Below are 17,143 nucleotides of genomic sequence, written 5' to 3' on the forward strand. Positions count from 1 at the left end.
ATAAAGATTTCTCCAACACCCCATAAACACACATACTCACACATACACACAGGTTCTTCCACGCTTATTACACATTAATAATGCAATGAGAATTGTGAATCTCTTTTAAGCCAGGGACTGAATGAATGATTGGTTTAGTTTTGACCAACTACACGGCTACGTTGAGCACAGTAAACCTTACAGAAGTACAAAATACTCCATAACAACCTCCGTTGGCAATTATGTCCACATAGTTATATTAGGCTATATGTAATCATTGCTTGGCAGCATACAAAAATAAAAGAAGTTGCTCTGGTGCATATTCTGAATCATCTGCATTGAAGTTTAGTAGTCTCTATGCAAACGGAGGGTGTTTTTCTTTCTCGGCATGTTTGCTTATATTTTTGTCTAAATGAATGAGGCTGGCTCAGTTATATATTGGATTAGTATTAGGGTGATAACTACTATATTACCAGTAGCAGCTTCTCCGTAATGTTGGCAAGCTTCATAGCAAGCCTGGTTTATGCATATCTTGAATCCCTTGTGAATAAAAAATAACAATGTTGTTTCACACAATTTCAAACAAATTTAGAATCATTAAAAAATTAGGATAATGTCACTTGTTTTTTTTTTTTTGTTTGTTTGTTTGTTTTAACTCTCGCATTTTGTGATTAAAAATGTCTATTTTCGATTCCTGCTGTCACTTTGATTTACCTAATGTCTGATGACCGGTTAACTGCATATGCCCTTTTTTTGGATCTGTAACAACAGGATTATACTACTTATGCCACCACGGTCTCTAAACTAATACAACAACCAAGGGCCCATTTTTAACAAGTCAACAATAAAAGTAGGGATAAAGGATGGGCTGCATGTATCCTGAAGGCAACGTGTCAGGACTATGATCATCAATCTGCGGTATTTGGCGGATCAGCCAATCATCACCTTCCTTCATTCTTTTTTTAAAAATCCTTTTTTCTTTTATCACACGTTTACTGAGGTGAAACTGGAGGGGAGAACATGGCTAGACTTGTTCAGCATCTTACTGTGCTGTATGAATCTCTCTTTTTTTATATATAGGAAACAACTCTAATCAGTACTTTTTTGTCTTTTGGTCAGCTTATTATTAGCACTTCAGCCTTCTTTTCTCCCATGAAGCAGACTTTAGGGCTTATACATAAGGTTACTCTGCTACACTTGGCATCATTTTAAGCCTTTTAAACCTGTCTCATTTTCTCAATACCTGAATAACAAATCTCATCTCTTGTCAGATGAGCCATGACAAAGAATGAGCCATTAAAATGAAATTTCAGTTGTAGTAATTGCACAGGTGATTATCCATGCATGCAATCCTGTTTGATCAGGATCGTCCAATTGATTTCTCAAGTATGGAGAAACAGGAAACACATTAGATCTGCAAAATGGCTACATCTGCCATTTAGAAATGTTTGCAGAAATCTGTAGAAATGCAAAGATCCACAGTGTAGCAGATCTTAAAAAATGCATGACTTCATCCAGGGCTGTCACAGCTCTGCTTCTATGGCAAAGGTCCTTGAAAATATACAGTATTGGGGCAAGAGACAGAAGGGAAGAGGATATAGGCAAGAGGAATACAGAAATAACAAAGGAAGATGTCCCTGTCTTTCACAGCCTCTGGGTGAAGTTTTCAGGAAATACTCCTTTAGTTGCATTTTCTTTGTTTTGCTGCCAGTCAGCTTCCTTCATTCCCATCAGCCATCCTTCATCCTATAAACACAAACATACAAATTAAACAATTATTTCACTCCTTCTATGATACTACAGTACATACTTGCTTTTTGATGTGTGTTTTCATGTGTTCATACCTGCTCATCGGGGTTGTCAAAGGTGATTACGAGCACCACATCACCAGCCTTCATCTCAAGCTCATCTGTGTCATTGGCAGCATAGTCGTGCATCACTTGGACCTTTTTTAAATTAAAGTTTTCATTAAATGTTTCTGCTAATATGAGGCGAACTGTATTGCAGTCCATGATTTTAATTCAGTTTCCTGTTTTACCTTGAATATAAAGCCAGGGGGCATATCTGCAGGTTCTGATGATGCTTCTGTTGATTCGTCTGCTGATGCTGCTGCCGCTGTAGCGGGTGTCTGTAAGAGTGACAGAAAACGAGACAGAGTTTACCAAAAAGTTTTGGAGATGGTAACGCTTCATCTTTAAAATGCTGTAAAAGGATGGAGCGACATCTGACAGCAGAGTCTCACATGAATAAGTGACTGTGATAAGTATAAGCTGTTTCTTACGAAGAGCAAATCTTATTCTAGAAAATATTTTGTTTGTAAAGTCTGATGATGCATCAATGATGTAAATCTCTTTCAAAAAACAATGTCAACTAATGTTTGAAGAAACTGATACTCTACAACGCAATTAGTTACCTGAAGGAATTATTCCATGCCTTTAAATCTTATAGCTTTCTTCCTTCAGATCTTTATTGGTTGCTGAATGTTATTTTATTTAATCTTTCACTCACCTCCTCCGTCGCTGCTTCTTCTGCTGCAGGTGCAGCATCGGCTGCAGATTCACCCTGCAAACAGAAATGCAGAGGAATAAAGAAGAGCAATTACAGTGCAAGGCATGTGAAAGACTGAAGTATGAAGAGAAAATAGCATGACAGACAGATGACACAGACAGACAACAGACAAAAATGACAAGCTCAAAGCCTAAACAGTAAAGTTCTGAATACGGCAGCCATGTTAATTTGACAAAAAAGATTAAATACTAGTGCACAGTGATAGACAAAAAGCTTTACAAGGCATACTTTGTACATGGACATGTGATTAGCTGAGACAGTGATTAACTATGCCCATTGAGAGGCAGATGTCACTATTCTTTTCTTTCCCTCTTCAGTTTCTTTTCAGCTTGCCCTCTTCATCACAGTTGATGCATCCTTCTGGTCCAGATGCATCCTAAATCTTTTCATGACAAGATTTCCTCATAGTTCCACTTTAAACAAACTATCAATTTTTTGTTTTTGTGCAGTAACCCCTTCTCAATTCTCTCAAGAGTCGATGCATCCACTATTTTCGTCCAGATGCATCTCCATTTATTCTGTCCTTGGTTACCTGACCCTCTTCATTTTCCAACACAGCAGCAGCTTGAGTGGTCTCCTCCTCAGCAACATCAGCCTCATCAGCCGGAGCCTCATCAGCAGGTCTTTCATCTGTGGCAGGCTCCTCTGAAACTGCTTGGTCTCTGTCATCAGTCCAGTCCTCCTGGGCTTCAGCCACGGGATCATAATGAGCCGGCTGGCTCTCATCATCTCCCCACTCCTCCTGAGCTGCAGCCACAGGGTCATATCGGATTGGTTGGGTTCCATCATCCCCCCAGCCCTCTGTGGCAGCTGCTATAGGGTCATAGCAGACAGGCTGTGCACCATCATCACCCCAGGCCTCTGAAGCAGCAGCAACAGGATCATAATGCTGCTTGGTTTCTTCTTCTTCTTCTTCTTCTTCTTCTTCTTCTTCCTGGGCACCACTGTCCTCAGGCTGAAGGGCAAGCGTCGGGTTTGAAGCAGTCGAAAGTAAAAAGAAATGTTTAACCCTATGGATATTATAAGGGCTTCATAAATCAAATGGATAATTAAATATAAAAGGACAAGAAGGTAGGGTATAGACGATAATTAATGGCAGATTGAATAGTTATCCATTTCAATAGTCAGTATTATCTTGGTAGCAGCAAAAGAATGGAAGGGCCAAAAGGGGTTGTATGGCCAATGTATGAACACGACAGCAAGCTAATGGTATTTAAACTATTTACAACACTTCCAAAAAAGTTGGCTTGCTATGTGAACAAACCCAGTAGTTAGGTATTCTCTTTCTAACCACATTGGATTGAACAAAGTGTAAAGCAGGAGTGTCCAGCTCTGGACCCTGAGGACCACAATCCTGCAGGTTTTCCATGTTTCAATACACTTGACTCAAATGAATTAGTTATTGTGCAGAACTTCATTGTGCTGTTGGATCAATTTAATGGAAGCCATGTGTGTGGAACGGGGATATAGTACACTGAAACCTGAAGGACAGCAGCCCTTGATGACTGACTTTGGACACCCTAGGTGTAAAGGATTTGTAGTGAATAAGGAAGGTCAAGCTTTTTTAGATGCTTATTTTGCATGCCGGAAACTTTTTTCTTTCAAGTTTATAGTTTAAGTGACAATAAATCAGCTAAATATTAGTTAAAATTTACTCAAATCTTTGAGAAGACATAACAATGAAACTGTTCACCAAACAGTGAACAACATCATGGCCAAGCACTTTGACAATTTAGGAATAATACTTTCAAACTTTGAAAAATTTTATCACCTATCACGCCGAACAATATTTTGAAATATTAGCATAATTTAGGCCCTGTCATTGACCAAGGGACTATAGATTATAGATGGATTCATAGCGTAACTCAGGAAAATGCTGAAATTATGTTTTGAAGTGGATTTATAAAATGAAATAATGAATTGTAACAGTCTTTCAGTCTTCAGTCAAAACTGCCTTAATGAATTTTTTTTAAAAATATATATATATAATTGATCTGGGGTAAATAAAATGCTTTTCATTTTAGAGTACCAGTTTGGGTGCTGAACTGGTCTGCCTGCAGTCCAGATCTTTCACCAATAGGAAACATTTTCAGCATCATGATGCATCTGGCAACAAAGGCCCAAGCCTGTTGAGCAGCTAGATTCCTGCATCCAACTGGGTCACTTTTCACCAAACTTAGAGCAATTGGTCTCCTGACTTATCTCTATTCATTCATTCATGGTGTAGACCACTTATATCAATAAGGGTTGTTATATATATATATATATATATATATATATATATATATATATATATATATATATATATATATATATATATATATATATATATATATATATATATATATATATATATATATATATATAATATTTAAGAATGAAATATCAATTATGGTTGTATGTGTTGATAGAAACCAACTGAGCATGTGTATGTTGTATTTTTTCAGTTATATAAAATAGTGACATTATTTATAAATTCTACACAGCTCTCCAACTTTCTTGAAAATGTGGTTGCTCATTATAATAGCAAGCAAAGGGTTCAAAATTAGATGTTAACAGAGGTATTAATTAAGTGCAAGAAGCTGATAAGTAAAGAAGTTAATACTTGACATACTTTGTCTGAATGTGGATGATTTACTGAGGAGAAAACATCAAGAATCACTCCTGTTAAAATATTTAAGGCTGAATAACGGCAACTCTGCAAGGATGAGTAGAAATGAAAGAATAACAAAATGCCACAGGGGAGCAGCATATACCACCAAGTCATTATCATCATCATCATCATCATCCCCATCAGAACCATCAGGCCCATGAAAATTGATGTGCAAGTATTAACCTTTACAGAGGAGGTTTAGATTAAACCAAAAGACAGATGAAGATAAGAAGGGGTGGCAGTTGAAGGCAGAAACACAATTATTTCCCATCAGAAGACAGAAGTGTTGAATCTTCTGAATGTGGTTAGCAAGCATGGTTTGCAATCCCCCAAACCACGTTCAGATGAAGACAGAAGCCTTTGTAAGAGCAGAAGTGTCCTTCCTTTCTGAGCCATCACTGTTAGACCTCAGGGTCTGACACACCAGAGCTCCAAGGCCGTTGAGACACATCTCTCTTACAGTGGTTGGGATGAACAAAGGGATAAGATTAGATAATGGTCAAAGGACTAAGCTACTGGCACAGCTTTGTGAAAAATGCTCATAAGCTCTTGTTAGCTTATCAGTTACATTTCTTTTTTAACAATCCACAGTGAACATGAGCAGTTTTACTCAACTTTTGTAGCAAGACTTGCCCATGTGCGTCACATATGACTTTGAAGATCACATGTAAGGGCTACATGTCCTTTCAGTGTAACATGTGAACAATTGTGGATAACAAGGCAAACATAAAATGAGAAAGTTAATTCAGTTACAAATATGTCCCGTTTTATGGAGCTCGGTTGTGCTTTTCAATCAACATTATGCTGTATAGAATTGCAACTCGCTGTACGGACAAGTTATACTGCTTTATTAAGTGTATAATGTCTATTTGGAACTGAATTGACTCAAGCTCATTCCCAAGTTCTATTTGTGTTGTACAACAATATCTTCAGTGTTATGTTATCACATCAAGCACTGCAGACAAAGACAACACACAAACAGATTTGGGACAGACAAGTGAAAGAGATTCATACGTGAAAAAGATTGTTTCTGAAGAAGTTAACTAAATAAATAAATAAATAAAGCTGTCACAGAAGAAGCATAATGAGTGCAGGGTTTATATGATGGTGTGTGAGTGGACCAGGTTAATGATATGATATGATCATTTCTGATTAATTCTATGGGAATGATAAAGGAAATGGTTTAATTTTAGAAATATTTTAAGATGCTTTTATCAGGAGTATGACTTGCTTACCCACGAGTCCCAATTTGCAGGCTGAGGAAAATAAAAGAAGCAACAGAATAAGACAAACAGAATCCTCAAATTTCTGTTTTTTGCATTTTCAATAAGATACTTCCACTGCAGGCCCCATGCTCTAAACCTACAAGCCCATGGCACTGAATCTCTAGCAGAACAAGAGTAGAAGCACATATTTGGTCAGATTTGAAACACTGGGCGGATGTATGGTGAATGAGTTGTAATTAAATGACTATTGCGTATGTGAGTCACATGAACAGGTCGAATGTGTGAAAAATGTAAATTTCTACAGTACATGCTGCAAATGACCTACGATTTCAGTGTTTGGTAACCAAATGCACCTAACATTACTTCAGACTTCAACACCCACCATTTGCTTGACTATAAATAATTGATTCTGTTTATTAACTCGAACTAATAAACCCCTTAATACCATCCAGCCTGAACCAAACCAGACTTGCTTCCTAAACCTAATGTAACAGTAAAAGGTATAAATACATAAAAGCAATGGCGTCTCATAAAAATCATAAAAATCTCAAGAGCAGTAGTCGAGTAGCAGCTCATTTAAAACCAGTCCTACAGGAAAGAGTCCACTACCCCTCTTTAGTCTCACCCTCCATCTGTAGATTTCCTCACATGTTCATCAAGAATTTTTTTCATATTGAACATTCATTCTCTGCAACGATGGAAGAATTTGTTGATGTATCACAGCACAAAAGTTAAATGGCACCATGTTTACATCTCAGACATTCAAAAACCTAAAGCAGCTGTCTGTTATTGTTAGTAATTTCCTTTTCCATTGACCTGGTTGGGTTAAAAAAAAAAAAAAATTCTTAGGAGCACTGTAAAATTATTAACCAGCTACTTCTGTCTCTGCAGTTTGGCACCAGGTAGTGTTGCGGCTGAACGATACATTGTGCATGCTCAGGGAAAATTTTCAAACTTTTGATTTTATTTCATGTTATTAATGTATTTTACGTGCTAAAATGTTAAAAGTATGCAAAGTTAAAAAAAAAAAAAAAGAAGGATGTTTTGAAAGCTTTTCAGTGAAGTGAGTAATTTTTTAGGTTACTCAAGTATACATCAAGGTTTTCCGAGTCCTGAAGAGAAGGCAATAGGAAGAGAGCGTTGCTGTTGTCTACAGTTCATGCCATGAGTGATCTGTGGCTACAGTGCTAAAGCAGGAAGAAGTGGTCTCTAGAAGCAGCTTTCTACAGATCATCATGCCATCATCCACCCTGGGTTTGGTAGTAGTGCAGGCAACACCTCAAACTATGCCAAGCTTACCAAGTGATTTCATGTTGTATCCACACTTATCAAGTTTATTTCAGCATATTTAAAGTCAAACAAACACACAAGCTACATGTTATTCATGGTAAAAAAAAAATTTATATTTGATCATTCAAAAGTTCTTCTGGACTTAAATATCATGAAATCAACAATGAGCCCGTATGAACAGGACATGAAATCGCTTGTGAAGACTGACACATCTTACAGTAAAGGGTCTCTAGGATCTCTGTGTTCATGCTGTGAATCATCCACCTGAGTGACCGTGGAGGCTTTGGTTGCTGCACTGAAAGAGTCCAGGTCCATGTCCAACAGGCTGCTGACTGCAGGACTGTCAAACTGACAACAACAGGAACAGGAACGTTCATTGGCTAACTGGGTTCCACAGTGGGTGCAGGAATACACAGAATAGAATAGAATAGAATAGAATAGAATAGAATAGAATAGAACTGGGACAGGCCAGGAGGGTTAAAGGCTTGGATCTGAAAAAGAAAGAGTCAAACAGCAGTTCAACAGCAGCTCCTTACTAACCTCTGTAGGTGAGGTGACGCTGATATCAGGAGCTGCTGCGGCATCAAATAAGTTGACGATGTTCTCTGTTTTTAACTCCTTAGATGGGGTCACCTTTGGCGGAGGAGGCATGGCTGGTTTTAACTAGAATTCAGAAAATATACGGTCATCATGTTGTGCAGTAATCAAGTTGACGATAGCTCTAATTCCCTGATTAAATAGTCATAGGGTTAGTTTAAAAGTTAAAAATTGTGTGCATGTATTATATGTATCTGTATGACTACGTCTCTTATTGTAGAACAAACATTTACAACTTTTTTGTCCTAAAAAGTGTTCAGTTTTGAAAATGAGAAAGAAAAAAGTTTAAAAAGCGATCAAAAATATTTTCAACATAAGCATTTTTTCCAGAATAACCAAACAAAAAAAAAACAATCTGTAGCACAATGTTTCTTATTCTTTGTAAAACGACAGAATGCATGTACCTTGGATGGAGATTTAGGGATTGGAGGTGGTCCTCCTGGTCTGAGAGTGTGGTTTGTTGCCTCTTTACCACTAGGTGAGTAACACAAAAATGGAGGAACCAGAGAAAAATAAACAGATTGCTGACAATGTGGTAAAGATGACAAGAAATGTGAGAGCAAAGAACAGAAAAGTATTGCTGAGAGTATCTGAAAGCTGAAAAAAAACAACCAGAGAAAGTTTGCAGGGCATGCGCTATAAGAGTCCAAGCAGAAGTTGCTGCAAGCGCTGTCATGCAAGAAAAGTGACTCTTCCTTCCCTCTCGCCAGCTCCTCCCATGCAAGCAGGCTTTGTCTGTGCCTCCAGTACAACCTCCTTAGTGAGTAGTGTGAAAGACATTCACTGTCATAGAGATGTTTTACAGCTGGCAAACCATACCCAGAGCTGCACATATGTACAGAGTTGAGCATACAGCTGCACCTTACTGCTGAAACAAGCTACTGTGATGCCTTCGATGGGACACAAGAGGAACTTTTTTTTTTTTTCTCAAAACAAAGGACTTTACCAGGCAGGCTAACTTAGAGAACTGTTCTGAAGCTCCACAAACAAGATACAACACTATAAGTCTCAGTGACAGGTTAACACAACTACAAAATTCTGCCATCAAAAACCCTAACTTTAATGTTACTCAACAATGAGTGAAACTGATAAAGAAAATTCATATAGAATCAGAGAAGAAATGGTCAGAAAGTCAGACATCTCTACATACTTCAGTGGTTGATACAACTTACGTGCCTGCAGATTACTTTGTTTCATGCATGAAAGCAATGGGATGCTGTCCTCTGACAAGTGTTGACTGCAGTTCTCTGTCCAAAACTGGATATGTAAGAGGCCTTATGTCACACAAAAAATTCTTTATCTATTCACTATTTAGGCAGTATAGGCTCTGTTACATAATAAGCTTACATGCTGAAATTAAACAACAGGCATCTCTCTGGTTACTAGGTTCCCCCAGGGGTCACTCTGGAGCACTCAGAATATGTAGAACATCTGGATTTTCTACATATAAACAATTATTTAGAGATGAATGGAGCCTCCAGGAGGTCACAAAGAAACAGGCAAATGTGAAATTTGGTCTTCAGACAATTTCCACAATTTTCACTGCTGCTGACCTTCTGATTCTGTTCATGTGGTCACATTTGTTGTGTTTATGCTTCCCTTTACCATCATATGTGAACATGTCATGCTATGTTCTTAAGTTATACAAAGTCAAGGTTTTAGACAGACAGAGTCACATAAGAGAGGCAGCCACTATACTTAATAACAAGCCAGTATGGCCTAAGTTGTGACTGTAGTCTAGTATGTAGTTGATCACTAAAGCACATCTGAAGATGATCTCTCTCTGTTTATAGTGATGGACTATGTATGAACAGAATACAGTCCTCCCCGTAGGCACCAAAATAAGAACTTCTTGTTTCTCGAAAGTTGCTGTTGTTTATGAGGACTTTGTCAGACACATAGACGGCAGAACCTGGAGTTTGGGAACCCAAATCTACATTATATTTTAAAGTTTTTTTCTATAAATAAAATCCACTTCTATCATATAACATAGGTAACTGAAGGATGACTAATGTAAAAACATGCTAAAATACTTCAAGGCTTAAATACTTAAATTACACTTTCATAAATGAGGCACCTTGTTGTTGTTCATGAGTACTGCTGTTAACGACACACTTGCTCAACTCTTGCATAGGTGCAGGTCTGAGCACACAACTCTGATGGGTCAGTGAAATCACTAGCACAATCAATCCTGTGGGTCCCCCGACATCTCTCATGTCTACATACTGACTGACATATGACAGCTGGACAGACAAGTCAGTTTGGACAGACAGACAAGAGCTGTGTCACCATGGATACCACAGTGTCCGCCAGTTACCTCCTATTTGCTCCTGACGATGTGGCGCCTCGATTACCTGCCTTTCTGAAAGGGAGGTTTAGGAGTGATTCAAAGTTAATGCTTGCTATTCCTGTTACGTGTAAAACTTGTTTTATGAAGGACAATCCTCTAGAAGTAGTCCCCCACCCACACTGAACCAGAATGAGGAAATCATATTTATGAATATTGCAAAACTGTGTAACAGAAATCAAAAGAAATTTTATGCATTGTACCAAACAGAAAAAAAAAAGCATCCGTAGAGTTCTCTACATGCCTTTGAAAAAACAAGTATATCACCTTTCTGGAGCTTTTGTTAATTCCCCTTGTGGACTTTACAGGATTAAACAAATAAAGAGTGAGTACTTAACAGTAAAGAAACCAAAAGGGAAATAAATTACTTCCTGGAAAATAGCATTAGCATACAATTTACTGCTATTCTAATGTCTTTTACTGCCCACTGCTTTCATGAAGAGTGACTAAATATGTGCTCTGTGGAGGTTTGAATATCTGCATACACCTCATTGTAGCACAACTCAGACGTAAAACATGGCAATTATTTATTCTGCTGGGTGAGGAAACCAGCACCGTAATCATTTAAACAGACTTCAGAGTTAAAAAGGATTTCCAGGATTTCACACAGATAGTTTTTCATACAGACAGCTAGATTTATTTTGTTTTATTTTGTTTGTTCAAAACAGTTAAAACCTGAGATCACTGTGTTTTCATTTTGGTTTGATTTTTATCAAAAGATTATGCTTTACCTTCAATATGAATATTTTTAAGTAATAACCTCTGAACTAAAGGACTTTGATATGAAGGTGCATTAGCCCCACCTGCTTCATAGTTCTGACTACAGTATGAGGGGCTCAAATGATGTCTTTCTGCTCACTAACCTGGTCGTGTCTGTTCCCTCCAGTTTTTCCAAGACGTCATACAAATCCTGATCCAACTGCAAAGGCAGAGTGTGAGAAGTTAGTCCACCTCCAACAGGCATTGCTTTCTCCTAACACTCTCTGATACACTTTTATCTATTAATTCAACTTATTCTCTTCTGCAAATTTCAACACCTACAGTCATTGCAGTACAAATAGGTGTTCCTATTTACTTGCATTGCATCTATTTAAGGACAGACAGCATTCATAGCTTTAAAGCAAAGAAAACAAATGGGACAATCTTCTGCAGTCAGTCAAAATGCCAGTCCTCCAGTTATTGTCACTGTCTGGCAGTGTTAACTTTTTTCTATGACTTGACATGTGATATACTGTGTTTGCAACTAGAGCTAGTCCTGTATTTAAATCCAGCACTATAAGAGGTCTACTGAGGGTCCTTACCCGGCTCATTTCCTTGTGAAACTTCTCCTCAAAACCAGCCAAACTCTGGAAGGTGCTGACATAAAACCCAACGCGACTAGAGAGTGCAAAGAGACAGTTCAGACTATGTCACAGACTTTAATTAATTTTTATATTCCCTGAGGGTAAATGTAGCAAAGATATAAAGTAATTAAAATGTATTCATCCATGAACAGGAAAATCAGTTCCAACAGAAATTCCTACACACATCAAATGCACACCTGTTCCAGAGTGAAGGTAGCTCCTCCTGCAAGTCTATATTAATCTCCTCAAATACCTTCTGGGCTCTTTCTAACTCCTCTTCGGCCTGAAAGGCACAGACAGACATGCACACAATGAGTTATTATAGTGCATTAGAGCATGCTCCCGAGTGTTTAATTTGTTGTGTAAGACGTCTGCCATTTCTGATGAGGACTCATAATAATTTGGCTCAAGTTTCTTTGCCGTTGTCATTTTACATTCAGGAGGAAATCAACAATACTTCAACAGATAATCAAGAGTATTGTGGCAGCAGACATAGAGAGAAGAGGACAAGAGAAGTGACCTAAATTAAAGACTTCCTTAAATTGTTCAAGATTAAGACTACCAGATAAAACTTGCACCCTTGTATGAGGTACCTGGCTCCGGGAAAGGCTGCTCTGGGCAACATTGTGTGCGGACAAGATACCCTGAGCCCAGCCTGGGGTGGCTCTTTCTAACAAAGAGGAAGGCTGTAAAAGAGAAAATAAAGCTATGTGTTACTTTTCTTTTTTTTTTGTTAAATTTGCCAATGCTGATTAATTAGTTTTATTTGTTCTACCTTGGTAATCTTAATGCCCCCATCCTTTTTCTTGGTCTTGTGTGTAGCAGCATAGTTATGTCTGGCACTGTCATAGTCGACCAGCTTCCTGTCCCTCTTAGCAATACGAGCCTGAATGAAGCAGAGAATAAATGCTTAGTTTTACAGACATGCTTAGTTTGAAAAAAAAAAAAAAAAAAAAAAAGATTAACTTTGCTTTCAGCTACTATTATTTTGTATATATTAATATTCCAGTGAAATTTAAATAAAGATGTTGCATTATTATTGAAACTATAACACTGGGCAGTATTATGATAAAAGCCTGAGAGCCACTGCATTAGCACTTAATGCTACTAATCCTTGGTTGAGGTCATGACCATACAGCTTACCTTGATATCAGGGAACTGGCCCAGGTAAGTATCCATGGAGATTAGTGCATGATCAACCAACTTCTGGTGGTAATCAGTCCAAAGCACATCACAATCCTGCAGGATGAACATACATATTCATGCACAATCACATACAATTAGAGAGTACATAACTTTTACCACTCTGTTACTTGAAAAAACAAGAATAAAAGGTTAATTTTAATTACTAGTTTACTGTTTATTTCGTCAATGGAAACAGTTTTTTTTTTTTTAAACTAAAATAATTACTGTTTCTTTTTTCATTTACTTCCAGGTTTTTTATTTATTCAGTTCAAAAGCTATTTTAAGATTAAACTCTGTTTAGGCAGTTGTCAAAAGCAGATTTAGCCATAAAAAACTTTGTTGACTTCCCAGTAATGCCTTTTAATATCCAGTTTGAAATAAGGTAATAAGTATTTTCTTCATTTCTGGGATTACAGTTTTGTGATTCATTTTTACCAGAATGTGTAATACCTATTAAAAATCCCACAGATGGTTTAAAATGTTGTGATGAGAGTACAGACAATAGTTTTCCCTTGCAAGAATCTCCTTTACTTTCTTTGCTTTGTGTCTGAAAAAATCCAGAATATAATCTTGTCTTGCTTTTAACATATAAGTCCTGTAATGAAACATCCTTACACCTCAACAACGTTCTGGTGCCATAATACTCAAACAGAACACTTCGTTCTCAGACTAACTTGTCATTTTAAGGGTTTCTAAAAGCAAGTGGTAACAGCCAGAGCCATTTGCTGTGCAACCAGGTCCCTGTTTAAGTTTGAGAAACAGTCTATTTTCACAGAAAAAAAAACATTCTTTTTTTAATACATTTGATAGTTTTGACTCTGAACTTGCTTAGTTATGCATCTTTGAGCCCAGGGAGCTGAAAAACCTCACATTGAAGTAAGCAGATCTCCCCTTTTCTCTTTATATTAATATCTTGTGGTAAGATTTAGGTGGTATTACTCTAACTTTGTATCTTCTCTCTCCAATAGTCAGTATCTCCTCCCCCTCTCTGCTCGGATTCACTCCAGAAATCCAAGAATTCAGAGCAACATGTTTTTAATGTTTGGATCATGTTCATCTTTATACTCTCTTCTCTCCTTAAGATGAGAACACAGACATCATAAAATGGTCTTGTTCCATCAGGTATTTTCTGTCAGTTTTTTTCCAGCCTACTGTCACCAAGTGCTTGCTGCTTGTCAGAACCAAAATAGCTCAGCTTTTCTTTCTTACAATTACTGATGGTAAATTCTGATACTACATATTTAGAATAAAATAAAAAGGTATGTAAATATGTCCGTTGGCAGATACTTAAAACTTTTAGCAAAATTTAACATCTGCACTTTTAAGTGTGTGTGACATTGCAATTATCCATGCTCCCACAAGGGCGGACAGCTGTGTGTATCCCACAACAGAAGCTGCAATGACATACAAGCTTAACACATGCAAGATGTACAAAACACTTTCAGTCAACCAATGTTGTTGGATTTTACCTCTAAATAAAAAGTCAAATATCCTAGACAGTCTTGTGCCTTCTTTTTAATTTAAACACACCAATAAAAAGCATGTCTGACCTCCACTATGGAATCCACCTCATTCTTCCCATACCAGTCTGGCTCATACATGTCAGCTAGACATGACTGCAGGTTCTTGGAGGACTCGTGCATGGCTAAAGAAAAATGCAAATTATGCACATTGTCAGAGGTTTACATTCTTACATCTGCAGTTGTGTGAATATATCTACCATCACGAGTGTGTTACCTTTAACTGCCTCCAGATATGCTCTTAAGTCCCTCTGGAGTTTGCTGCCTTCAGTCTGGGGATGAAACACAATATATGAGGCTCATCAAAGTGCAAAACAGAACAATTCAGATGAAATAGCAAGGCAGCTACTATGTATCTTTCATCATTGCTATTGTTCAACACCTGGGCAATACAGACGGCCTTATTGATTTCTTGGCATATCAAATATCCAAGTAATATGTCTTAGGACTGCAATCTCACATATTGTTTGTTGAAGTTGATAACTCCTTCCTCAAAGGCAGCATCTTTGGTCTCATCTGCTTTTCCCAGTTTCTGTAGAACCTGTCATTCAAACAAATAATGAACAACGCTGCAGCACAGAACAAAAGATTACTCATCCTATTCATCTAGATTTAATAGAACTCATGAATGCAGACATTTGCTGGTTGCAAAAGCATTTTATGTCACAAATTTTTTTATATGAAATGAAAATCATTTATAAACAACTGCAGGAATAAAAACAGATTTTCAGAATGAACTCAATCTTCCATTCTTTCACAGTCACTTTCGCACAGATGTGTGTAGTAAATCACATGGCATTTTGTGTGTGCTTTAGATGTGTGCATGATGCGTCCTAACTAACAAACAGCGCCCCCCCCCTCACATTTATTAAACCCAACGTGCAGGTGTTTGAACGCAAAGGCCTCCTATCTAGCACTCACTGTAGCAAGGTTATTTAATACTGCGCTCTTGCAAAAAGTTCAAGTGTTGAGCTTTGCCAGATTTTGTTAAAGATACCGAATCTTTTTTTTTTAGGTCTATTTACAGATAGCCAGAAAGATCCAGAATATAGATGCATGCTCAGATATTAGCGGGCCTAGCCTGTATATTACTGCAGTATAGCCGTTTCTGTGAGGACATGTTTAAAGGGAAAGACGTATCCCAAGTGCACATTTACAAACACGGCTTCAATGCTTTTAATAATGATGGTGTCGTGATGCGACACTGCGCCTCAGCGGAGGATGCGGCACTGCTGCTCCGCGGCGCGGCGCGGCGGCGCGCTGAGGCCTGAAACATCCAGTAATTTCTCCTTAATAACATGCACTGAAGCAGCTCCTACCTTTTCCTGGGCTCTGGTTAGTTTTTTCTGGACGTTGCTGGCCACTTTCCCGGCTGTCAGCCCCTTCCCCAAATTAAGCTCAGCCATCTTGTAGCGTATATCAGTCTTTGGATGCGGGTAGGAAGGAAATAAAAGCAATAACGATCGGTATGACCGCTACGGCGACCGTAGAAGCAAATGCATCAATGTGTGGTGAGGAAATGATGATAAATGCAGTGATGTTGTGTTTTAGTGAATCTAAGGGAAGATGTGTGTGAGGAAAGCTACGCTGTATTCTCTAATATTGGGCTTCTATATGTGAGTGTGAGCGTCCCTGACAGAGGAGGAGGATGCTGAGAGATGATCTTAAAGGCACAGATGCTCCCTCTCCAGCACGTCCACACGGGAAAACTATACAATGCATGGCGAGGTTCAAACATAAAGTGAGGTGTTTAGGGAAATAGTTAAACACATTTTTTTTTAGATTATGATTAAACCAATAATAAGGCAACGCTAAGTTTATTTTTTAGCACATATCAGGCAATTCAAATTGCTTTACATAAAACATTAAAAACATTAGAGATGGTGCAAATAGATCATTAAAAAGTGTTAAGTTAGTAAAATTGTATTAGCTAAAAAAGTAATTTAAAGGTAGTTATTAATAAAAGGTTGAACATTTTTATTCACACTTTAAAATGGCAATGTAGCGTCATCATGACGTAAAGTAAATAGTATACGGAAACCTGACGAGCTGCTGTTAAGAGATCTATCCAGCCAGCGGGGGAGAACTGCTATCACCACTGTTATTACATAACATGAGCAGTATCATGAAAAGTTATGTTTAAATGTTTAAATATATCAATTATGTTCCAGCAGAGACACAGGCTTAAGTAGTCAGTCCCAACACCACGTGCTCAGACATCATCTTTCCAATAGGATGAAACCGATACAGATTCATTTGTATTCACATTAGCAAGGATCATTTCATTTTGTAAAGCGATAAGCTTTGCTATAAGAACTATTTGTTCTCCAGGAGGAGGCGCCATTAGCACATCTCCTATCCCTTCTATTCTTATTCATAGAATCACTTCAGAGTATTGAGTGAGCTCTTCGTTCAATGAGTATGTTCTTTTTCTT

General features: G+C 37.8%; 1 protein-coding gene across 1 annotated transcript; it reads right to left on the reverse strand.

The window, feature by feature from the left end:
- Positions 1 to 1,623: 1,623 nt before the first annotated feature.
- Positions 1,624 to 16,114, reverse strand: bin1a (bridging integrator 1a; the record flags this gene model as incomplete). The annotated part of the gene is made up of 20 exons (XM_079253803.1): positions 1,624 to 1,725; positions 1,824 to 1,925; positions 2,018 to 2,107; positions 2,488 to 2,541; positions 3,080 to 3,502; positions 6,436 to 6,456; positions 7,981 to 8,064; positions 8,257 to 8,379; positions 8,718 to 8,787; positions 10,631 to 10,675; positions 11,524 to 11,579; positions 11,962 to 12,037; positions 12,201 to 12,286; positions 12,597 to 12,689; positions 12,779 to 12,889; positions 13,147 to 13,242; positions 14,739 to 14,833; positions 14,926 to 14,980; positions 15,169 to 15,249; positions 16,028 to 16,114. 20 exons carry the CDS (start codon positions 16,112 to 16,114, stop codon positions 1,624 to 1,626), a joined length of 1,950 nt encoding a protein of 649 aa, XP_079109929.1.
- Between the last annotated feature and the right edge of the window lie 1,029 nt (positions 16,115 to 17,143).

This window comes from Telmatherina bonti (assembly GCF_933228915.1).
Source record: "Telmatherina bonti genome assembly, chromosome: 15".
Taxonomy (NCBI): Eukaryota; Metazoa; Chordata; class Actinopteri; order Atheriniformes; family Telmatherinidae; genus Telmatherina; species Telmatherina bonti.